This window comes from Cebus imitator, unplaced genomic scaffold (genome assembly GCF_001604975.1).
Source record: "Cebus imitator isolate Cc_AM_T3 unplaced genomic scaffold, Cebus_imitator-1.0 Scaffold50, whole genome shotgun sequence".
NCBI classification, from domain to species: domain Eukaryota; kingdom Metazoa; phylum Chordata; class Mammalia; order Primates; family Cebidae; genus Cebus; species Cebus imitator.
The window spans coordinates 3,426,811-3,451,781 of NW_016107365.1; the positions used below are offsets into that span (position 1 = coordinate 3,426,811).

Here is a 24,971-nt window from a genome sequence, read left to right on the forward strand (position 1 = left end):
CACCGAGTGGACCCTGCCTGGCTGTAGGTGAATGGCCAGTTTCCAGGTTATGTTTGAAGGCAGACTGCCAATGCAGACTTCAAAGGGCCATCTGCGAGGCATGGTGAGTCCATAGTTTTCCCGCTTGTCAATAATTACATTAGACTGCAATGTGTTTTCATTTGTCTCCCAAACAGAACAGGGTCCCTGGAGAGTCAAGTGGGAAGATGTCTGAGAATTCTAGCTCCCTTGGGGTGTAAGTAGGAGCAAGATGTCGCAGAAGAGTGCCTGCACGTGGTAGCCTATCAGCAAATATCTGTTGAGTGAATGAATCTGGACTGGAGTCATAGCTTTGAAGCAACATTAACAAATGAAAGAAAAATGGATACAGGCTGGAAAGAGGAGATATGCCATAATTGCTACTTACAACACCTAATGACTGCCTGCTGCCCGAAGCGTGGGATTACAGCACATTTGTCTTAATAATACATCTGGTATGCTACACTGATGCAATTACAGTGCCCCATAAGCAGGCAGCTAGTTCCTTGCAATTATGCCTTTAAATTGTAACCAGAGGGAAATTGTTATCAAACATACCACATATCTATTTAGTGACTGTTTATTGTATTTTTTGTATTAAAAAGATCAGATAAATATGTAAAACTGCCTAGTCTCCCCAATACTGACTTTTATAGTTCTTGAAAGCCTGGTCCCATTTGTTATTTTCATTACAGCCCCCTGGCAGTCCCAGGTAGTAGGCTAGGAAAAGTGACAGATAACATGTCACTTTTACAGATCAAGTCTAACTTGAAACTTGAGAATGAAATTGTTTTCCATTGAATTCTAGTTATTAGCTGTAGGCTCGGTATGTGTTCAAATCCAGAGCTTTGAATCCTTTGAATCCTTCGTATGCATACATACAGTGTTGTATCTGGGTCTTAATATCTTAAAGTGGTGGCTACATGCATAATTTAGTCTGGAAATGTCCCCGGAATGTGAAGGTCAAAAATTGAGTTGGCATCTTGAAATTCTGATAAAGACTTTTAAAAGTTGCAACTGATTTAATACTCATTCCACAAGCTAAAATAAAGGATATCTTGCCAATATGAGATGCAAAATCCAGAAAGTATATTCCGATATTACACATCACTATGTGAATTTTCTGGAATGAATGTGTGTGTGATGGGTGTTTTCCCAGATTATTTTCAGGTAATCTGTAGCCAGAGGTGGTTGTAATATGAGTGTCTCAACTGTGCTGAAGCACAAAACAAGTTTTAGGGAGCAAAAACCTGCCTTTATGCTTGTTTCAGTCCTCCTCCTCTACCTTTTGGGTTTATGATCCAGCCATGCCTACCATGTTGGCCTTGTGCTCTGTGGAATGTCCTGTTTTTATGCCTTTCTTACAAGTGTATCCTGGACTCACCAACTTCTGATCTCCTGTATAAAAGGCTGATTTGTTTATCTACGCGCCAGAGCTCTGAGTAGGCTGGGTAAATGGAAGGTGCTTTAAAGCACAACCCCTTTCTCATTCTGATTGAGAATCCTGAAAACATCTTAAAGATTGTGTATGATACCCATGCCAAATTCTCTCTTCTACTCTCCATGTAAATTTTTGATAATTTTTTTCATTGTCTATACTTTTTGTTCATCATTTTGGCATTTTATAAATATCTGTAAATTTTCATATCATGATACATGATGTAGGTTGAATTAATTTAACAAGCAAATCAGTTTTCTTGCGGTCCAGGCAGTTTCCTTACTTCTATTCACACTCTTTGTGTCTAGAGCTACAAAGAATGAACTAAGCCTAGAGCTGTAGTTCATCAGAGAGTGATTTCATGGGCCAGATATTTATAGACAGTCCCTGATTTATTATGGTTTGATTTTGTCATTGTGTAAAAGCTGATGGTGTGAAAGCAATATACATTCAGTAGAAACTATACTTCAGATTTTGAATTTTGACCCTTCCCTGGGCTAGCCATATGCAGTATGATACCCTTGTCATGCTGGACAGTAATGGTGAGCCATGGCTCCCAGTCAGCCAGCCACACAATCACAAGGGTAAACAGCCAATTCTCGACGGTGCATACATTGTGTGGCCAGTGGTTTTTGGATATTGTGTTTTATGTGTGGCCATCCCATCTTATCTACAAAACACCCATTTTCAACTTACACTGTTTTCTACTTACGATTGGTTTATTGAGATGTAATTCCATTGTAAGTCAAAGAGTATCTGTATTTTATTTGGAACAAAATTAAGCTAGCTGTATGCTTCTCAAGGGCAGGGACCATACCCATCTTTGTATCCACAGGGCCTGGCAGATAATAATGGTCTCATTTAATGTTTGTCTACTGAATGACATAGATGAACAAATTGAGACCTGTATGAATACATATGTGACTTTGGACATCAGAATAGAATTATTTTAATGAGTTGAATTTAATGTGAATTAAAAAAAATTTTTTAGTCTTCTAAAAATGTATTGTGTTGAATACATTTCAATGGTTCCACTCAGGTGTTGTGAAATACTACTTAGCCCTAAAAAATATAAGTACTTCTGAATTCACTTATATTTAAAATGCTATTTGCTTCTAAATGATTGTATCCATAACATTTTAGCTTTAATATTTTGCTAAATGTTTAAGCTCTTTCCTGGTCTAGCAGTAAGAAATGTAGATTAAAAATAACTTGTAAAACTCACAGAATGCTCTTTTTGTTGTTCTTTGGTAAAATCTTACATCTAATAGGTCTTAATTAAGAGCTGACTGGGTAGGCCATGTTATAAAAGGAAGAAATATGAAAGATTGTATTTTGCTAACCACTTATTTATTTAAATTAGCAGAGCCCAACTCTGGCTTTGCATTGGATTCACTTGAGAATCTCTGGAAAAGTGTGATGCTTTGGCCCTGCCAGAGAAATTCTGTTTTAATTTTTCTGGAGAGGACCTTGAACATCAGTCTTATTAAAAAATAATAAAATAAGCTAAATAATTAACCAAGTTCTCCTGAACTCACAATCACTACTAGAGGAAATGTAAATTATTACTACCACTTTGGAAAACACAGCAGCATTATCTAATACCTTTAGATAAAGGAATATCTCATAGCAAATCCATTCCACAGCAGTTCTTTTCCTACCTATAAACCCTAGCAAGAAAACATGCTGGTATGGTTTGGCTGTGTCCCCACCCAAATCTCATCTTGAATGGTAACTCCCACGATTCCCACATATCATGGGAGAAACTGGTGGGAGGTGATTGAATTATGGGGATGGGTCTTTCCCACACTGTTCTTGTGATAGTGAATGAGTCTCATGAGATCTGATGGTTTTTAAAATGGGAGTTTCCCTGCGCAAGCTCTCTCTTTCTTGTTGCCGCCATGTAAGAAGTGACTTTCACCTTCTGCAATGATTGTGAGGCCTCCTTAGCCATGTGGAACTGTAAGTCCATCAAACCTCTTTCTTTTGTAAATTGCCCAGTCTTGGGTATGTCTTTATTAGCAGCATGAAAATTGACTAATACTGGTACTAATACTAAATTGGTACCAGTAGAGTGGGGTGTTGCTGAACAGATACCCAAAAATGTAGAAGCGACTTTGGCACTGGGTAGCAGGCAAGGGTTGAAACAGTTTGGAGGACTCAGAAGAATACAGGAAAATGTGCAGAAGTTTGGAACTTCCTAGAGACTTGTTGAATGCCCAGAATGCTGACAGCAATATGGACAATAAAGTCCAGACTGAAGTAGTCTCAGAATGAGGATCTTGTTGAGAGCTGGAACAAAAATAACTCTTGTTATGTTTTAGCAAAGAGACTTGGCAGCATTTTTCTCCTGTCCTAGAGATTTGTGGAATTTGGACTTGAGAGGCATGATTTAGGGCATCTGGCAGAAGAAATTTCTAAGCAGCAAAGCATTCAAGAGGTGACTTGGGTGCTGTTAAAGGCATTCAGTTTTAAAAGGGAAGCAGAGCATAAAAGTTTAGAAAATTTGCAGCCTGACAACATGATAGAAAAGAAAATCCCATTTTCTGGGGAGAAATTCAAGCTGGCTGGAGAAATTTGCATAAGTAACAAGGAGCTGAATATTAGTCCCCAAGACAATGGGGAAAATGTCTCCAGGGTGTGTCAGAGGTCTTCATGGCAGCCCCTCCTTTCACAGGCCCAGAGGCCTAGGAGAAAATGGTTTCATGGGCTGGGCCCAGGGACCCCATGCTGTGTGCAGCTTAGGGACTTGGTGCCCTGCATCCCAGCCACTCCAGCCATAGCTGAAAGGACCCAATATAGAACTCGGGCTTTTGCTTCCAAAGGTGCACGCCTCAAGCCTTGGCAGCTTCCATGTGGTGATGAGCTTACAAGTACACAGAAGTCAAGAATTGAGGTTGCGGAACCTTGGCCTAGATTTCGGAGGGTGTATGGAAATGCCTGGATGTCCATGGCAGAAGTTTCCTGCAGAGGTGGAGTTCTCATGGAGAACCTCTGCTAGGCCAGTGTGGAAGGGAAATGTGGGGTGGGACCCCCTACACAGAGTCCCTACTTGGGTACTGCCTAGTGGAGCTATGAGAAGAGGGCTACCATCCTCCAGATCTCAGAATGGTAGGTCCACTGACAGCTTGCACTGTGCACTTGGAAAAGCCACAGACACTCAACACCAGCCCACAAAGGCAGCCAGGAGGGAAGCTGTACACTGCAAAGCCACAGCGGCAGAGCTGCCTGAGACCATGGGAATCCACTTCTTGCATCAGTGTGATCTGAATGTAAGACATCGAGTCAAAGGAGATCATTTTTGGAGCTTTAAGATTTGACTGCCATGCTGAATTTTGGAATTGCGTAGGGCCTGTAGCCTGTTTGTTCTGGCCAATTTCTCCCATTTGGAATGGGTGTATTTACCCAATGCCTGTACCCACATTGTATTTAGGAAGCAACTAACTTGCTTTTGATTTTATAGGATCATAGGTGGAAGGGACTTGCCTTATCTCAGATGAGACTTTGGACTTTGGACTTTTGAGTTAATGTTGAAATGAGTTAAGATTTTGGGGGTCTGTTGGGAAGGCATGATTGGTTTTAAAATGTTGGGAAGGCATGAAATGTTTTAAAATGTAATTTGGGAGGGGTCAGGGGTGGAATAATATGATTTGGCTGTGTCCCCACCCAGATCTCATCTTGAATTGTGACTCCTACAATTCCCATGTGTTGTGGGAGGAACCTGGTGAGAGGTAATTGAATTATGGGGATGGGTCTTTCCTGCACTGTTCTCGTGATTGTAAATGAATCTCACAACAGCTGGTGGTTTTCAGGATGGGAGTTTCCCTGCACAAGCTCTCTCTCTTGCTGCTGCCATGTAAGAAGTGTCTTTTGTCTTCTACCATGACTGTTGGGCCTCCCTAGCCATGTGGAACTGCAAGTCCATTAAACCTCTTTCTTTTGTAAATTGCCCAGTCTCAGATATGTCTTTATCAGTCCATGAAAACAAACTGATACACATGCAAACATCAGAAAAAATATTTTACCTAGTGTCTGTATGTGTGTATATGTGTGTGTGTGTGTGTGAGAGAGAGAGAGAGAGAGAGAGGTAGAGGGAGACAGAGACAGATAAACAGAGGGTATACTCATACCAGTGGACCCCAGGAGTACAAATACCCTTCTTCCTTTCCTAGTCACATTCTTCCCTTTTTCCTAAGCGGTATTATGCTGACTTTCATAGTAGCCATTTCCTTGCTTTTCTTTACGGTTTTATTACTTATGAATATGTGCCTAAGTAATAATTTTAATGTTTACTCTTTTTGAACTTCATATTAATAGAAACATATCCTGTGTATTTTGTGACTTGATTTTTCCCCTTTGACATTATATTTATTACTTCCTTCTGTGTTAATATGTAATTCATTTTGATTGTTAGAATGTTATTGTATTATTACACTGCAATTTATTCCATTGATGAACATTTAGATTGCTTTGAATTTTGACCATTTACATTTTTTTTGCATGTTTTCTTGCTAGGGTTTATAGGTAGAAATGGAATTGTTGTGGAATGAATTTGCTCTGAGACATTAATTCCTCTAACTTTATTAGATAATGCTGCTGTTTTTCAAAGTGGTCGTAACAATTTACATTTTCTCTAGCAGTGACTGTGAGTTCTAGAGCCCGTGGTTAATTATTTAAAATATTTAATTATTTTTAATAGTCTTTTTAAGAACAGTTTGTTTATGGCAAAATCAAGTCAAAGGTACAGATATTTCCCATATATTCCCTTCCACTACACATGCATAGCTTCCCCTATTATCAATACTCCCCACAGAGTGGCACATTTGATTATGATTGATTAGCCTACATTTGAGACGTGACTTTTGTTGTTTTTGAGACAGAGTCTCACTCTTGTCACCCAGGCTGGAGTCCAGTGACGTGATCTCAGCTCACTGCAACCTCTGCCTCCTGGGTTCAAGCAATTCTCCTGCCTCAGCCTCCTCAGTAGTTGGAATTACAGGCACCTGCCACCATGCCCGGCTAATTTTCGTATTTTTAGTAGAGACAGGGTTTCTCCATGTTGGTCAGATTGGTCTCAGGCTCCTGACCTCAGGTAATCCACCTGCCTCCACCTCCCAAAGTGCTGGAATTACAGATGTGAGCCACCATGCCCAGCCGAGAGGTGAATTTAGTTTTTAATTTCCCAAGCTAAGCCTTCAGCTAATTGAAAGGTATGGCCAGGCCTTGTGTAGATATGATAATGGTTCCAAATTGACCAGTAACAAAACCAGTTTCCTTTAGTAACACTCAAACTGTCTGGCCTTCCTTGCCCTTGTGCTTTAGATGCATGAAAGCTCTCTTCACTTGTGCTGTTTTTGCAGATAGTAACCATAGAGTTAGGACAGGATTGAATACTCTAAGGAACCTTGGATCTTTATTGTGACGGACTCATTTCATGGGCAAAGAAGCCAATGCCCAGCAGAGTGAGAAGCATGAACTCTGCACTCTCTTCCTACCTGGAGCCGATGGCCCCTGTTATACAGTAAGAATGGTTTATTGAATGGCACAGCCTGTTCAGTTCCTTTTTGTGTCTCGGTGGTCATGCTTTCATGATGTTATAGGTCATACCTTTTAATGTTTGCCATTAGAGCAGTTATTAGTAATTCTGTTTTGGTTACATTAGTTCTAATAACTCCTGGCACCAACCAAACAGGAAGAGACATTTATTTAGTTAAAGAAATTATTTTAAACACTCCCATCTCTGCCAAATTATATAACCTCTTTCAACAGTTTGTTTTCCTGGCTGCTGTTAAGAAATCTGAAACTCTATAACAAGAGGAATTATTTATATATGTCATGATGCTTCCTATTTCAAGCTGTTTGCCTTACTCTGGACTCTGAACTCTCATACTGAATGAGAAGGCTCTCTCTTACAACATTTTGGTCAGTTTTTATTTGTTTTCTTTAAACATCAGAAGATCCTCTCTTCCCCTGCCTTCCCTCCCCTCACCCCCCCAGGAAATGGGTAGATTCTCAACAGTGAGCCATTCAGTTCCACATGCTTACTGTTCTCTCCCATTGAACACATTGTGAGGATGGAGCCAGGAGAGAAGAGGGAGCTGGATTGGCAGAACAGGCTTGGAGAGCTCTCCTGGTAGACGAAACGCATCTGCCCACACTCACACTGTCGGTCAGGTTGAATACAGTGAATTACACTCCAGGTTTAATGGTATTTAGGGCATTGTACCAGACACTGCCAAAAGTGTTATTTTAATTGATACCATGCTTCGGTTTACCAATGGTATAATTTGAATAGGGAACACAGACAGTTTAGATGTTCCCTTTTGATCATTTTTTGGGAGGGGAAAGAAAATTACAATCCATACAACCATGGGATATTTCTCACTATATTCAGATTGGGAAATGCGTCTTAGAAATTCTATCCCGGCCAGGTGTGGTGGCTCACGCCTGTAATCCCAGCACTTTGGGAGGCCAAGGTGGGTGGATCACCTGAGGTCAGGAGTTCGAGACCAGATTGTCCAACATGGTGAAACCCTGTCTCTACTAAAAATACAAAAATTAGCTGGGCATGTTGGTGCATGCCTGTAATCCCAGCTACTCAGGAGGCTTAGGCAGGAGAATCACTTCAAACTGGGAGGCAGAGGTTGCAGTGAGCTGAGATTGCGCCACTGCACTCCAGCCTGGGCAACAGCGTGAGACTCTGTCTCAAAAAAAAAAAAAAAAGGAAAAGAAAAAGATAAAGGCCATCCTAGTATGCCTGGTTAGATCTCACACTGACAGGTTGTCCCGTGTTGGGGAGTACACATGTGCATATGTGTGCATATGTATATTTTCTACCTGATCCCAACAAATCTCTTCCTGGTTATTATTTAAAAAGGAAGAAAAATGCAAATATTATCAAACATACCCTGCTGTGAATCTAAAAACTAAAACATAACTTTTTAATCAAATGAGTATAATGGTCAAAAAGCTAAAGGATAAAATAGTCAGATAAGTTCTTTAATAGCTAATATAGTTCTTTATAAATATAAATTTTTATAAAGCTGAAGATATCAAGTATATTAAACAGTGTTTGGCAGGAGTGTACTGCCTTGTCTGTTTCTAGATATTTTGGTATTTTGAATGTTATTTTACTGGTGGATGTGTTCCATGTCACACAGACAATTGATAGAGCAAATTTACTGGGAAGTTGGTGGCATTTCACTGTGAGGAGTTCATTTACATATTTTAAGTATAATGCCTTACATTCATTGATCTAGATATAGAAATTACAATATAAACAATTAAAAATGTAAACTAAACCTCTTTTTTTTTTTTTTTGCATTCATTTATGGTGGAGTGTTTCCTTCTAATTGTTTCAAATTAGAGCTTTGTAGAAACCTGGCTTCCTCAGTATCATCATTACCACAGACTATTGCCTGCATGGTATGGGAGAATATCAGCTCCACAAGGCCTTAGTGGTTTCTTGAACGGGGTCCAGTGAGGTGGGAATTTATCTTGCAGTTTGGGTTAATGAGGGTCTTTTTTTTGAGACAGGGCCTCACTTTGTGGCCCAGGCTGGAGTGCATTGTTGCAGTTTCCGCTCACTGCAACCTCTGCCTCGTGGGCTCAATCCTCCTACCTCAGCCTGCTGATTAGCTGGGACTACAGGCAAGTGCCACCATGCCTATTTAATTTTTGTATTTTCTGTAGAGAGTGGGTTTCGCCATGTTTGCCAGGCTGGTCTTGAGCTCCTGAGCTCAAGTGATCCTTCCACTTTGGCCTCCCAAAGTGCTGGGATTACAGGCATGAGCCACCACGCCTGGCCTTATAAGGGCCTTTTAATGTTGGGGATGCTGGGGGGCCAGGGATGGTGGACAGGGAAGGAGCTTGATGAGGACTTGAGAAGGACCATAATGTAGTTTAGGATCGGCTTTAGGGTTTAAACTGCCTTTTGTTGGTTCCTACTGAAGAATTGGTTAGTCTTGCGGAAGGCTCCTGTAATGGGCAATCATTCAATTGCCTGGGCTAGCGGCTCCTGGAATAGTAAAAGTGTGCTAATGAAGATAGTGGAATAGTAAAATAGTGTTAATATGGACAGGAAACTGTGGTCATTTTGTCCTCAGTGTCCATTTTAAAGTGAACAATTCAGTGCACAGACTATTCAAACTAAGTAATTTAAATATACACAAATCTTAGAGATTTTAACAGCCAATTGCCATTTAACCCCACAAATGCTAAATGGCTTTAGTTTGCTAGATACTATGCTAGGTATTGGCAATAAAATACCTCAAGGACCCCTCCACCTGGGAAGTGATAGTGGAGAGAGGCAAATACTATGGTGGAGCTGACGCACACGGACGGACCAAGGGCCCTCTGTGTAGGGGCCTTACGGGCCAAGCTTTCTGAGCTGAGCATCGGGGTGGCTTTGACAACGTTGACATAATCTCAGGAATTTAGTAGATGGGTAAAAGCACTGCTGTGAGGTTTGAGAACGACCCGTATGAAGCCATATCTGTCACAGCTTTTCATCACGGGAGGAGCAGCTCTGAGGACAAAGGGCAGAAACGGAGGCCCCTCTACAGTCTTGGCCTCTAAAAGCCTCCCTGCCTGAGCAGTAGGATTTCCTCAAAGAATATTTTGCCTATCAACAGGTATCTGTCTCCAAAGGATGGTCCTTTCCTAGAACCTGCTTCCCTAGGTGACTGCACTGCACGTCTAGTGAAAGATGACGTGCATGTGTATTGAAGTGGGTGGAAAGAACACTCTAGCTGTGCTGAGCAGACCTGGCCCCAGCACCTGCTGGCTACCTGGCCATTCACAAACCTCTTGACCTCTCCAAATTTGTGAAATGAGGTATAGTGATTAGGTGCCATTGTTAGTTTCTTCCAACTCTGACATTTTTATTATGTCTAAATACATTGTCTCTTTGATAAAATGTGTAAAACAAATTTTGTAAATGGAGAAACTAATACGGTATGTGTTTTTTCCTCTTCAGTATCTTCTCACAGAGAATCTCTTCTACACCTGGCTATGAGATGGGGCCTAGCTAAGCTTTCCCAGTTCTTCTTGTGTCTCCCAGGGGGAGTCCAGGCCTTGGCTTTACCCAACGAAGAGGGTGCCACACCATTAGACTTAGCTTTACGTGGCGGACACTCCAAACTGGCAGAAGATGTCACAAAGTGAGTTTAGCTACTTGATAGTCTCTCTCTTAATCTGTTTTTGTAAAGTCAGCCAAGCATTATAGAAAAATGGAAATAACCAAACCACAAGCTAATGTTGTTTATGTTTTACTGTTATCTCTCGTGTATACAGTACAGATCACATATATGTAGATTACATAAACAGATTTACTGATATAGTTGGTGTTAATGTTTCATGAGGGAGAGACAGGAAGAAAGGTCTCAAAAGGCTCTGAAAGGAGTGATAATAAAAAAAAGTTGGGAACACTAGCATTTAGGTTTCAGCCTAAATGTCACCCCTTCTGTGTTATTCTCTTTGATGATTATGATTAATTCACAATGTTAAGATGAGTAACATGATGACTACTACACAGTATTAATGCTTTATAATTAATATATGCGATCATTTGTTTCATATATATTTCTTTCCTTAATCATTTGAGGACTGGGACTATTTCTCTTTTACCCACTGCAATACTTCCAGTACAATGTCCAGCACATACTGTTTGTCGAAAGGATATAAATTTTTTTGAATCAGTGAATAACAGACAAATGCTATGGTAAGATTTAGCCAATATAGTGGTCATTATGGTCTAGTGAAATAATGTAAAGGAAATGATTTATAAACTATGATGTTCTCTGTGTTAATGATGGTATCAACACTTCCAAGGAATAATGAGTATATTGTTAGTTACTTAGAATGGTCCAGGTCAATCATTATTCTTAGTTTATGAAAGAAGGATTCATATATAGTGATTTTCTTAAGTGGTCAAAAGCAAAAGTATAAATGGGAAAGTGCATTGAAAATTACAACATGCTACATAAATATTAGCCATTCTTAGAGTAAATGCTACATAAATATTAAATGTTATTAGAGTATTATTACATGGCATGTCCAAATGGACTGGCTTTTCTTGTTTGGCTCATGGAACTCAAGGTAATTAATTTATGGTTATGTGGTTCCTAATTGGACATTAGAGTAGAAATCAGAGCTTTTTGTTTATTTACCTTTTCTCATTTGGTCAAATTACCATCAACCAAGGGGTAAGCCTATCCAGAGGGAATTGCCCTTTTCCTTGGCTTAACTTGACCTCACTTCCTTGGCTAAATAGGGCAAGGCAAGAACACTTCCTTTGACTCATTCATTGTGAACAGTCCTGTGTTCCACTGAGGTTCTGCAAGCAGACTTCATCTGTTGGTAGCTTTGTATCTTTTTACTGTGTCCAAGACGATAAGGTATGTGTTTTAAAAGTTTCCAGGTCTAATAAATCCATTCATGGATGGGCTTAGAAGTAGACTGTAAGCTAAATTCTGGTGATATGATGGAGCTTCCATATTCTAAATTAACAACAATGATCTTATTGCTCAGGTTCAGAGACCATTCATCTCAGTGGCTTGTTGTTGGCATGGGGAGTTGTTTTCTGGAAACTTCTGGAGTCCTTGCCAGTAATGAGTGTCAAGAGTTTGGAGAGGTTCCCCAAGACTTAGAGTATGACTGTTCTCTATGGATCTCTTTTTGACACTCCATCTGATGGAGATAACATTTACTTCATTGGAAATATATGATATTTTTGTAAAGCAAACATTCATTAACAAAATTAAGTCATATTGAAAGAGGAAAGGGACATAGAGCTAGTTCTGTGAATCGAGGAATCTGGGAACAGTCTGGTGGGATGTTACTTGCTGAGGTGGGCTGTAATCCAAGAACATTAATATTTCCCCCCTGATATTTATTTACTGTTACTATTACAGGACTGTATAAGCCATCCAGAATATTGTGATACTAACCATGAAGCCTTCATATAATTTACAAATGTAAAAATGTTCTTAGCCAAGATGTAAAAGAAAATAAGTGTATATTTAAGAATTTAAGTTGGAAATATCTTTCCTTTGTGTACAAGTGTATTCACAAAAACAACATAATCAAATGTATTTATGTTTTAATTTGCATAAGAGGATTTACAACAGTGGTACCAGTTTGTTATGAATATCTCACTTGTTTATAACATCCAAACCTCACCACGTTCCCTAGAGATCATATCTGTTTTCCACTGTAATCACCTAATAAACCATTGGCTGCCAGCTAATTTGTTCTATTACAGGTAGCCCCATTGAAGTGAGAGGCATCTTTTTGGACTAAAAGGAGAATGAAATGTTGAAGTAAAGTACTATGTTTAAAAATCAGTACTGTTTCATTCTTTAAGTAAACCATTAAAGTGTGTAGTATATGTCAATGGTTTTCAATAGACTTCTTCTCTAGGTGGAAAAAGAAAGATGGCTTTATTAGTATCTGTTTTCATGATCTTATGTATTTATTGCACATAGGTGACTTTCAAGGATCATTTTGCTAGTTGGGTTTGTAAGATCAGGGGCAGTGATCCTAAGTGCTGGAATCTGGGACTGGTGTCTTTGAAGCTCTGTGTGGGTTTTGATTTGTGTTGTTTCAGTTTTCAGGGCAGATGGTCCCCAAGCTTCTCCCGAGTGCAGCTCAGTGAAGAAGCCTCCTTGCATTACGTTCACTCATCAGAAACGCTGACCCTGACCCTTAACCACACAGCCCAGCATTTGTTGGAGGCAGATATTAAACTCTTCCGGAAATACTTTTGGGATAGAGCCTTTCTTGTCAAGGTTTGTGCACAGTGATCCTGGTATACAATAATGTACGCTTGAGAGAATGCAGGCATCAGTTTCTTGTTATGAGAATAATGTTTTTTATGGGTAGGACTTTCTTTTTTGTAACGAAACCTTGGGGGACATGAAATTGTAAACTGCATTAGATCAGTAGAATGAAGATTATTGTATGTTTTAGCAGCAGAAAAATAGTAGTTTGTATAATATTTTCATTTTCTTTTCTGAGCCAATCCTTTCCATGATTGGGCTTTAATATTTTAATATTGGATGTTTTCTCTTATTGATTGTATTATAATTATTATCTAAAGCAGTTATATTTAGGGCTATCTTACATGTATAGTATCTACTCCTGGGCTTTCATATTGCTCAAATGTAGTCAAGCATTTGTTCCAGTGTACAGATTCTTCTTGAATGGAAACAGGTAAAAACCTAGTCCTTTTCCAAAGAGGTTTTCCCCTTCCCATCATGGTCCAACCCCGCCTTTGAGTGCTTTCATGGCATTCTCATCTCAGGGATTAAAACAGTTCACCTTTATCTCTCTTTTTTTGATAGACTTTGAAAGAATAGTAAGAATAATTTCTGTCTTTTAATTATGATTAATCAAGATGTTATTCTGAGTCAATCTAGTTCATAGTGCTCCAGGGTCTAATGGATATACTAGGTCCTGTGGCCTCCTGTGTTCTCAAGCACATTCCTTCACAAGGCACAGGTCTCATGACTATTTAGGTTTTACAGAGTAAAAAGTCAGCTTAGAAAACCAATATTATCATTGACCACGTTTCAGCTTTTGTAGAATATTTGCTTCAGATAGTTGAAATAACGAGTTAGCCAAAAACATTATGCACCAAACAAAGATTATTATTGGCTTACTCCATATAGAGTTTTATTTAAACAATTAAAATGAAACATGGTCTTCAGAGTATGATTGTTATCTCTTTTCTGGGTTTTAGGGAATTTGGTTTATAATTTTCTGATGTACATTATCACATACAGTATATACAGAATGAGGGTCTTTAACTTTAAAGATGCTTGCCATTTAAAGCTGCTCAAGCCTTCAGCCGTCACTGTGGTTTCTTACCAAAGCACCAAGCGGTGGTTACTCCAGCTGGGCAGATGCACGGAGACAGAGCTCAGCCAAGTGCCTGTCCTCAGAAGCGATGCTCAGACGGCAGCATGGCACTTGTGACTATCCTGAAAAGAACACAACAAACTCTATTGAACATTTGCTTCATTGTAAAATCCTCTAAGTCTTAGGCTAGATTTGTGATTTCAAATATATAGTTGAGATAATACTGATGACTTTGGGGGAAGATTTATGATGAGTAAATCTAGATACCTCAATAATTTATTGTAGTGTACTTAATAATCACAAAGGACAAATGGTGATGCCTCTCCAGATTCTATGAGATTTTCATTTTATGAAAAACACTTGATACAAGAATCAGTTAGACTGGAATGGCCTTATGTTCCAAGTTTCTACATCCTTCTTTTTCCTTCCTTTCTCAAAATGTGTGGCTGGTAGTGCGCAGAGAGACTGGGCAGGAAGGGCTGCAAGAGTCTTTATAACATCCAAAGACGTTAATTCTTACTTTCCTGACAAAGTGATTCTATTGTATTCTTATCTAAATTTGTTGTGGTGTATATTAGTTGGTTAGATATTATTTTAAATGTATGCAGGTGGTAATTATTTTATAGGTTGTCCACACTGAAGCTTTACAACTTTGGATGATAAATATGAGATTACATATAGATTTTGTATAAAAAGTATTCATGCTTTGTCGAATCTTATCTAAAAGTCCATTTTTATATGACAGCTATAGTTGATGATTTTGATTTGAGAGACTGATTGGTTCTCACTGAACTCCAGCTCATACCCTGTCTTCCCCAAGGATACGTGTGTAGTCTCCGGGTTTGGGCATTGCTTAGTTTTCTGTAGTCCTGTAAAACAATGACGGTAAAGCCTTGCTGCGGAAACCTGAGTTTGTTTTACAATGCATAACAGCTCTCAAGGTGAACCCAGTCAGAATACTTGTTCAGAGTTGTAAAGGCTTCATACTTTCACATTGTGTTACAGTTGACAGTGGTGGCCTGACAGTTTCTAACAGATGTTAAATGTTAAAATGGAAGGTGGAGCTAAATAACTAAACTGTAAAGACAGAATATTAGGAAATAAATAATAGGCAAACTCTTAGCCATTTCTTTTAATCACTTTTTGATTATCTCATAACAATCAGAATGCCGATAATTTCATTCTAGAACTTGGTTAAAATTAATAAGCAACTAGGAAATTTAAATTTTTAAAGGTATATTCAAAATTACTCATAAGGATAAAAATTAAGTTTGAATATGTTCTATTTTCAAGAGAAAATAGTATTTCCTTATTTCAAGTTTTGTTGTGTAATCAGAAACCAGCATTGCTTGCTGTTCTTTCCTCACATAGGCTTGGCGACTCTCTTCTTTGAAAGATGGGGGGTTAAGGCTAAGGTTCAGCCCAGGTAGACACATGGGCAGGTGGTTGTCTTAGGCCTTGAGCATGTGTGGTGACCCGTCTTCCATCCCTGGGTGCTCCTGCGGCCATCTCCTCACTACCCCTTAATATGGACCTGCCCTGGTCCAGCCACTCATTCCATGGTGGGCCTTAGAAGAGAGAACACAGTGTCCTGGAGGTGGGGCTGGGGTGAGTTAACAGCCACTGGAGGGTGGGTGACCAGGCACTTGTTGATCCCTGCCTGTTTGTGATTTGCTAAATCGTATATATTTTTGCATTCCTTTTACTCTGACTGTGGGACATTGTTCCTAAATAGTCAAAGAATGAAGCACCCAATCCATGGGGCTTAATGACATGCCCAAGGGGATAAGGGACCTATGTCAGTTATGTGGTCACCTGCCCAAGTATACTGATGATTGATTTCAGAACCTGTGCTGAAACCATCTTGGGCTGGTTTACTATTCAGCACATCAACACATAATTCTGTGTATCTTCTCATTTTCACTGGCTGTGGGGAATCTGTCTGAAAAGAAAATTTAGATGATCCCAAGAGGGCAACTTTTTGCTAAAGCCTTTTGGAAGGCTCACCAACTGAGTTTCAGCCAGGGCCAGCCTGCACCAGCATGTGCCAACCTGCAGTTCAAGGCCCATGGTCATCCTGAATCTTCCCTGTGATCCCTGTGTCTTACTTAGGATGTGGATTGGGTCTGCTCCAGGTGGCAGATGCATAGACCAGAGAAGCCCTTCTATCTGGTGTCAAGATTCTTGGTTCTCTTTCTGGTTCATGCATGGTATTCCTGAGAACCTTCTGCTTGGGGTGACCTGCAGAAGCAGTAAAAGTTTAGCAGCAGAAACAGTTTTGGCCCCTGCTGCGCTGTGGAGTTTCTTCTGACTTCGCGCCGCTTCCTCCTGGGGTGCTGGCTGTATGTTCTCCAAGTGGCTTTCACCCACCCACTTCTTTCCCAGCCTCCTAGCTCTGAGATCCTTGAGAATGACTTTTGCCTCTGTTGCATATCTGAAGCCTCAAATGGTTTTCAGTGTTTTTTGTTTTTTTTCCATTGTTTTCTAGGCCTTTGAGCGAGAAGCCAGGCCAGAGGAAAGAACAGCTATGCCCTTCGATGCTGCAGAAACTGAAGAAGGTGCGTATGCTCCTTCCCACTTAGGGAAGCCAGAAAGTGCTCTGGACCACTGAGCTAACCAGCCTGTTGAAGTCTGTGGTGAAGCCGGCCAGGAACCAAGGGGTTCAGAGGCAACGTCACGGGTGTGGGATACAGCAAAGCCCCTGGGTTTTTGGACAGCATCAAATGAAGCATTCTGTTTGTTCCCGCTTTCTATTCAATCAGCCTATCCTGAGAGCTGTTTGCCATGCCCTGGGCCAGCTCCTCTTGCATTCCTGATCTTTGGGACACTCTCTTGACATTCGGATTGTTCTCCTCCTTCAGCTTGTTCATTCACTGAGTCTTTCATTCAACCATTTGTTCTTTAGTTCCTTCCACCTTTGTGGATATCCTACTCTGTGCTGAGCAAGGATGCTCTGGAAGTCAAGAAGGAGTTTTTGTCGCCACGAGGGTTGGGGGGCACCACTGGCATTTAGAATTGAGGTGCCAGGGCTGCTGGATGTTCTTCAAGGTACAGAACAGTCCTATGCAACTAACTGGTGTCATGTACAGCTGTTTCCAGTCCTGATGGTGATTCAGAGATTGCATGTATGATTCTATTTGTGATGGAAGTTCATAACAGATGATATATATTTTTTATAATACATCATTCCTGCTCTATTCCACAACATGCCACATAGAATCATCCTGATGCCACCCTTGTGCATAACACCTAGCTCACTTGGAGGCACATCATCATCTCTCATTTTCCCCAACTTGACAGTTTATCTAGGCATGCAATTCTTACTTCATTTCAGGTTACTTCCACTTTTTTATATGCAAATAATTTTGGTCTGTTCATAAGTTGTAATAAACAGAAGGTTTTTTTTTCCCACTATCAACCCTTTTATTAAATACTAATAATTCCATCCAGCAAAATAAGACAAGATAAAGAAGTAAAAGGCATAACAGGAGAAGATAGTTTTAACATCTACAGAAAAAAATCTTATGATTTTAATAAGAGGGTTTATCAAGATTGCTTCTGCAAATATTAGTTGTATTTTTTTTGTTTTTTAAAAAATTTATTTATTATCCTTTAAGTACTGGGGTACATGTGCAAAATGTGCAGGTTTGTTACAAAGGTATACACATGCCATGGTGGTTTGTGGCATCCACCACTCCATCATCTATATTAGGTATTTCTCCTAATGCTATCCCTCCCCAATCACCCCACCCCCTGCTATCCCTCCCCTAGCCTCCCAGCCCCCCACCAGATCCCGGTGTGTGATGTTCCCCTCCCTGTGTCCATATGTTCTCATTGTTCAACACCCACTTATGAGTGAGAACATGTGGTGTTTGGTTTTCTGTTCTTACATCAGTTTGCCGAGAATGATGGTTTCCAGCTTCATCCATGTCCCTGCAAAGGACATGAACTCATCCTTTTTTATGGCTGCATAGTATTCCATGGTGTATATGGGCCACGTTTTCTTTATCCAGTCTATCATTGATGGGTATTTTGGTTGGTTCCAAGTCTTTGCTATTGTGAACAGTGCCGCAGTAAACATACATGTGCATGTGTCTTTATAATAGAATTATTTATAATCCTTTGGGTATATACCCAGTAATGGGATTGCTGGGTCAAATGGTATATCTAGTTCTAGATCCTTGAGGAATTGCCACACTGTCTTCCACAATGGTTGAACTAATTTATACTCCCACCAACAGTGTAAAAGCGTTCTTATTTCTCCACATCCTCTCCAGCATCTGTTGTCTTCTGATTTTTTAATGATTGCCATTCTAACTGGCATGAGATGGTATCTCATTGTGGTTTTGATCTGCATTTCTCTAATGACCAGTGATGATGAGCTTTTTTACATATGTTTGTTGGCTGCATAAATGTCTGCTGCTGAAAAGTGTTCATACACTTTGCCCACTTTTTGATGGGGTTGTTTGTTTTTTTCTTGTAAATTTGTTTAAGTTCTTTGTAGCTTCTGGATATTAGCCTTTTGTCAGATGGGTAGATTGCAAAAATTTTTCCCATTCTGTTGGTTGCCGGTTCACTCTAATGAAACTTTCTTTTGCTGTGCAGAAGTGCGTTAGTTTAATATCTCATTTGCCTATTTTGGCTTTTGTTGCCATTGCTTTTGGTGTTTTAGTCATGAAGTCCTTGCCTGTGCCTATGTCCTGAATGGTATTGCCTAGGTTTTTTACTAAGGTTTTTACAGTGTTAGGTCTTATGCTTAAATTTTTAATCCATCTGGAGTTAATTTTTGCATAAGGTGTAAGGAAGGGATCCAGTTTCAGCTTTCTGTTTATGACTAGCCAGTTTTTCCAACACCATTTAGTAAATAGGGAATCCTTTCCCCATTGCTTGTTTTTGTCAGGTTTGTCAAAGATCAGATGGTTGTAGATGTGTGGTGTTATTTCTGAGGACTCGGTTCTGTTCAATTGGTCTATATCTCTGTTTTGGTACCAGTAGCATGTTGTTTTGATTACTGTAGCCTTGTAGTATAGTTTGAAATCAGGTAGTGTGATGACTTCAGATTTGTTTTTTCTTTTTCTTAGGATTGTCTTCGCTATATGGGCTCTTTTTTGGTTCTATATGAAGTTTAAGATGGTTTTTTTTTTTTTTTTGAAGAAGGTCAATGGTAGCTTGAAGGGGATAGCATTGAATCTACAAATTACTTTGGACAGTATGGCCAATTTCACTATATTGATTCTTTCTTACCGTGAGCATAGAATGTTTTCTCATCTGTTTGTGTCCTCTCTTATTTCCTTGAGCAGTGGTTTGTAGTTCTCCTTGAATCCAACTAACATCTTTTGTTAGTTATATTCCTAGGTATTTTATTCTCTTTGTAGCAGTTGTGAATGGGAGTTCATTCATGATTTGGCTCTCTGTTTGTTATTTGTGTATAGGAATGCTTGTGATTTTTGCACGTTGATTTTGTATCCTGTGACTTTGCTGAAGTTGCTGATCAGCTTAAGGAGATTTTGGGCTGAGACAGTGGGGTCTTCTAAATATACAATCTGCAAATAGAGACAATTTGACTTCATATTTTCCTGAGTACCCTTTATTTCTTTTTCTTACCTAATTCCCCTGGCCAGAACTTCCAATACTACGTTGAATAGGAGTGGTGAGAGAGGGCATCCTTGTCTTGTGCTAGTTTTCAAAGGGAATGTTTCCAGTTGTTTTTGCCCATTAAGTATGATGTTGGCTGTGAATTTGTCATAAATCGCTCTTATTATTTTGAGATACATTCCATTGATACCTAGTTTATTGAGAGTTTTTATCATAAAGGGCTGTTGAATTTTGTCAAATGCCTTCTCTGCATCTATTGAGATAATAATGTGTTTTTTTGTCTTTGGTTCAGTTTACGTGATGGATTACATTTATAGATTTGTGTATGTTGAACCAGCCTCGCATCCCAGGAATGAAGGCAACTTGATTGTGATGGATAAGCTTTTTGATGTACTGTTGGATTCGGTTGGCCAGTATTTTAATGAGGATTTTTGCATCAATGTTCATCATGGATATTGGCCTGAAATTTTTCTTTTTAGTTTTGTCTCTGCCAGGTTTTGGTGTCAGGATGATGCTGGCCTCATAAAATGAGTTAGGGAGGATTCCCTCTTTTTGTATTGTTTGGGAGAGTTTCAGAAGGAATAGTACCAGTTCCTCTTTGTACCTGTGGTAGAATTTGGCTGTGAGCCCATCTGGTCCTGGACGGTTTTCGGTTGGTAGGCAATTAATTGCTGCCTCAATTTCAGACCTTGTTATTGGTCTATTCAGGGATTCAACTTCCTCCTGGTTTAGTCTTTGGAGGGTGTAAGAGTACAGGAATTTATCCATTTCTTCTAGATTTACTGGTTTATTTGCATAGAGGTGTTTGTAGTAATCTCTGATGAGAGTTTGTATTTTTGTGAGATCAGTGGTAATATCCCCTTTATCGTTTTTTATTACATCTATTTAATTCTTCTCTCTTTTCTTCTTTATTAGTCTGGCTAGCAGTCTATCTATTTCGTTGATCTTTTCAAAAAAACAGCTCCTGGATTAATTGATTTTTCGAAGGGCTTTTTATGGCTCTATCTCCTTCAGTTCTGCTCTGATCTTAGTTATTTCTTGTCTTCTGCTAGCTTTTGATTTTGTTTGATCTTGCTCCTCTAGTTCTTTTAATTGTGATGCTAGGGCATCGATTTTAGATCTTTCCTCACTTCTGTTGTGGGCAGTTAGTGCTATAAATTTCCCTCTAAATGTTGCTTTAATTGTGTCCCAGAGATTCTGGTACGTTGTGTCTTTGTTCTCATTGATTTCAAAGAACAGCTTTATTTCTGCCTTCATTTCATTGTTTATCCAGTAGTCATTCAGCAGCAGGTTGTTCAGTTTCCATGTAGTCATGTGGTTTTGAGTGAGTTTCTTAATCCTGGGTACTAATTTGATTGCACTGTGGTCTGAAAGACTGTTTGTTATGATTTCCATTCTTTTGCATTTGCTGAGGAGTGTTTTACTTCCAATTTTGTGGTCAATTTTAGAATAAGTGTGATGTGGTGCTGAGAAGAATCTATATTCTGTGAATTTGGGGTGGAGAGTTCTGTAGATGTCTATTAGGTCTGCTTGGTCCAGATCTTGAATTCAAGTTCTGGATATCCTTGTTAACATTTTGTCTTGTTGATCTGTCTAATATTGACAGTGGGGTGTTAAAGTCTTCCACTATTATTGTGTGGGAGTCTAAGTCTCTTTGTAGGTCATTAAGAACTTGCTTTTTGTATCTGGGTGCTCCTGTGTCAGGTGCATATATATATTTAGGATCGTTAGTGCGTCTTGTTTCATTGATCACTTTACCATTATGTAACGTCTTTCATAAACAGAAGCTTTTATTCTAGGAAGCATAGTTTTGCATGTTCCTGTATTTCTTGTGTGGAATAAATCCTGATTTTGTGTTTTCAAAACCCGGTGCTTGCAAAAATCTAACCACATTATTATGTCTCCTAGGGTAGTTAGGGCAAAGGTTTTATGTATTGAAACATGTATTATCTTCTTATCAGTTAACTCTCCATTTGCTTCATATTTTAGTTAGGGTATTATATTGATTTTTATTTTTTAAAATTATACATGAATATAAGGTTATATGTATCTAGGGGGTAGATTATGTGATCTTCTAACTTAATTTCATGACGGTGAAGGGAACAGTACAAAATATCTGTTAATGTAAAAGTACATAGGTCTGAAAGGGTTGAGAACCACCAAGCTCGATGCCGTAGTGAGGAAGGAAAAATACGACAAGGCCCTTGTTCCTAAGCCACCAATGTTAATAGCTGGTCAGTACTTTTGATTCTGCTTTTAACTGGCCTCACAGAAGAGTTGGATTCTAGGTATTTGTCAGGTACTGGGATCTTAAACCCTTTACCTGCATGTTTGTTAAAAAAGTAGTCTTAGAGAAGGTGTATTTCTGGTGATTTGCTGAGTCTGTGTGGCCCATCCTGACTGCGCATGTTCCTGGGTTAAGCCTGAGCAGCTGAGCTTCCTCCCCAGACTGCACCTGCTTGGAGCCCCAGGGAATTGCCTTTACTATTCTCCCCTGTGAGTGACACTTGCTGCTGGCTCTGTTGCGGAAGCCGCTGTTGACCCTGCTGCACAAGAAGGTGGTGGGTTACTTTGTACTTTCTGCTTGAAGACCTGCAGGAGAAAGCCCTTTCTGGTCTTATATTGGGAATGCAGCTTCACCTGAATGCCTGGCTCAGCTCACTTTTACTGCTGTACCTGTAGGTGATCAGGTTTCTTACTTCTAGCTTTCTGATAAAACAAACAAAACAAAAAACCTTGGAACTAAGTTTCTGGGCACCTGATTACAAATGCTTATGGCAATGCTGACTACATTTTTATGTTACTTTTATTTCTTATTTAAGCCTCTACCCTTACTTTTTCTTTTTTAAAATCAACTTTGATTTTTAAAAATCCTCTTGCAAATTTTTTTTCCTCTTGTATTACACCTTCAAATTAATTTAGAACAAAGTGAGATTTAAAGGAGTACTTTAATTCCAAGTTGTTCTTAGGAGGCTTATAGTTTGGGGTTGGGACAGAAAAACAAGCTCTTATAGCACAGTATGATAATTGCTACAGGAGTTATTTGCAAGTAGCCCTATGTATTAGCATGCTGCCAACTGTGACAATGGAGAGGTCAGAGAAAGCTTTCTGGAAGAGATGACTCTGGAGCTGTGATCTAAGGGAGGGATGGGAATTCTACATGCGATACAAAGTCCTGAACCAGATGATGCACTGGGGAAAATGCAGCTCATTTTGAAGTCCTGGAATAGGGGTGTGTGTGTGTGTGTGTGTGTGTGTGTGTGTTCATGTTCGCTTGTGTATGGTGGTGGCAGTGATATCAAGAACATAGGCTTAAGGAGTAGGCAGATTGAGACGACTACTGTGCAAGAGGCACAGATTGTGCAAGAGGCAAGTTGCTAGAATCTGTCCAGACGGCTCTGGGAACTGTTTTAGGTAAATCCGGTTGGGTATGATTTTAGAAAGTTCACTTTGGTGGGAGTATGGGGAATGGATGGGAGCGGCCAAGGGGAATACAGGGACCAGCCTGGCAGCTGGTGAAAGCAACGCAGAAGAGGATCTGCACTGTGGCAGTGTGACAAGATGGGAGAGGTGGGGACACATGAGTGAGGTCCTGAAAGTGTAGGATTGGCTGTCAGTGATGAGTGAGAAGGACGATGCCTCCATTTCTGGGGTATGGCACTAGATGGGATGGGCCTTCCAGGAAGCAGGATTGAGACAAAATATATGTTCAGTTTTAGACAAGATGAATTCAACAGGCATTTGGGACAGCCAAGTTAATATACGTGGCTGCCAATTTCACTGAAATTAACCAATAAGCACAGGGATTTGGACAGAAATCCAAGCCCTCTGACTCCGAATAATTAATAGGTATACTTTATAGCCCTTGAATCTAGACAATGCTTTTGTATTTGTCTACCCTTTAAAGAATATTAGAAACTGAATGCATATTCCAGCAGAGGGCGATATTCAACTAAAGTGAAAATATTCGATTAGTTTTTATCCATTCATGAGCCTGGAGGAGACTCAACTCAAAGAACAAAATATTTTGAGCATAAGAGCTTCCTCTTAAAAACAAAACGAACAACAAAAAAAACCCTAAGGCAAACGTTCTCTTTGAGATCTATTAGAAGATTCTTAGTAGATTATGCTTTTCTGTCCCCTCTGGGGCAATGTGTAGTGGAGTGGGGTGGGGAACTCTAAGCTTATATCTGAAGCTGTCATTAATTAAAAGACTATAATAACTCCAGCCTGGAAATTAACTTTGCTGTCTCTGAGTGTGATAGATGGTTTCATCTTGCCTATGAACCAATTATGTTTCTATAGTTTCATGATTCTAATTGTACTCCCAGAATAACTGGACATTATTTCAAATGAATTGAATGACTAAAAAGTCATCTCATATTAATATGAGCGTATTATAAGCTAATTATTAGTATTCATCAAAAACCTGGCTCTATATTTTCCCCTTGCCTTCTTATCCTTATTTGATCTCTCTGTCCTAGGATTTCCTAAAGAGCATTGTATAGAACACTAATCTTGGAAGATATTTTGGAAAGTAAGGATTCTTTGGCCAAATAAGTAGAAAATCCTGTACAGTAGTTCCCTCTTATCTTTGGGGGATAAATCCCAAGATCTCTAGTAGATACCTGAAACCCTGGATCATACTGAACCTTATATATACTATGTTTTTTTCTATATGTACATACCTATGATAAAGTTTAATTTATAAATTAGGCATGGTAAGAGATTAACAATGATAACTAATAATAAAGTAGAACAATTATAACAATATGTAAGTATCACTACTCTTGTGCTTTGGGGTCATCAGTAAGTAAAATAAGGCTACTTGGACACAAGCACTGCCATATTGAAGCAGTTGATCTGATAATTAAGAACTGCTAAGAGATGAATGGGCAGGTAGCTTAGGCAGCATAAGGACACTGGACAATGAAATAATTCACTTTCCTGGTGGGAAGGAGGGAGATATCATGAAATTTCATCATGCGATTCAAGAATGGTCCACAATTTAAAAAATGTATGAATTATTTTTCTTTCTTTCTTTTTTTTTTTTTTTTTT

At 39.4% G+C, this 24,971-nt stretch overlaps 1 protein-coding gene across 3 annotated transcripts in view; it reads left to right on the top strand.

The window, feature by feature from the left end:
* ARHGEF28 (Rho guanine nucleotide exchange factor 28) overlaps nucleotides 1–24,971 on the top strand; it is a 319,351-nt gene that overhangs the window by 137,929 nt on the left and 156,451 nt on the right. For all 3 annotated transcript variants that reach the window (XM_017527640.2, XM_017527638.2, XM_017527639.2), the window contains exons 5-7: nucleotides 10,434–10,617; nucleotides 13,065–13,245; nucleotides 16,806–16,875. In XM_017527640.2, the coding sequence (XP_017383129.1) occupies nucleotides 10,434–10,617; nucleotides 13,065–13,245; nucleotides 16,806–16,875 (435 nt within the window). The remainder of the gene's footprint in view (nucleotides 1–10,433; nucleotides 10,618–13,064; nucleotides 13,246–16,805; nucleotides 16,876–24,971) is intronic.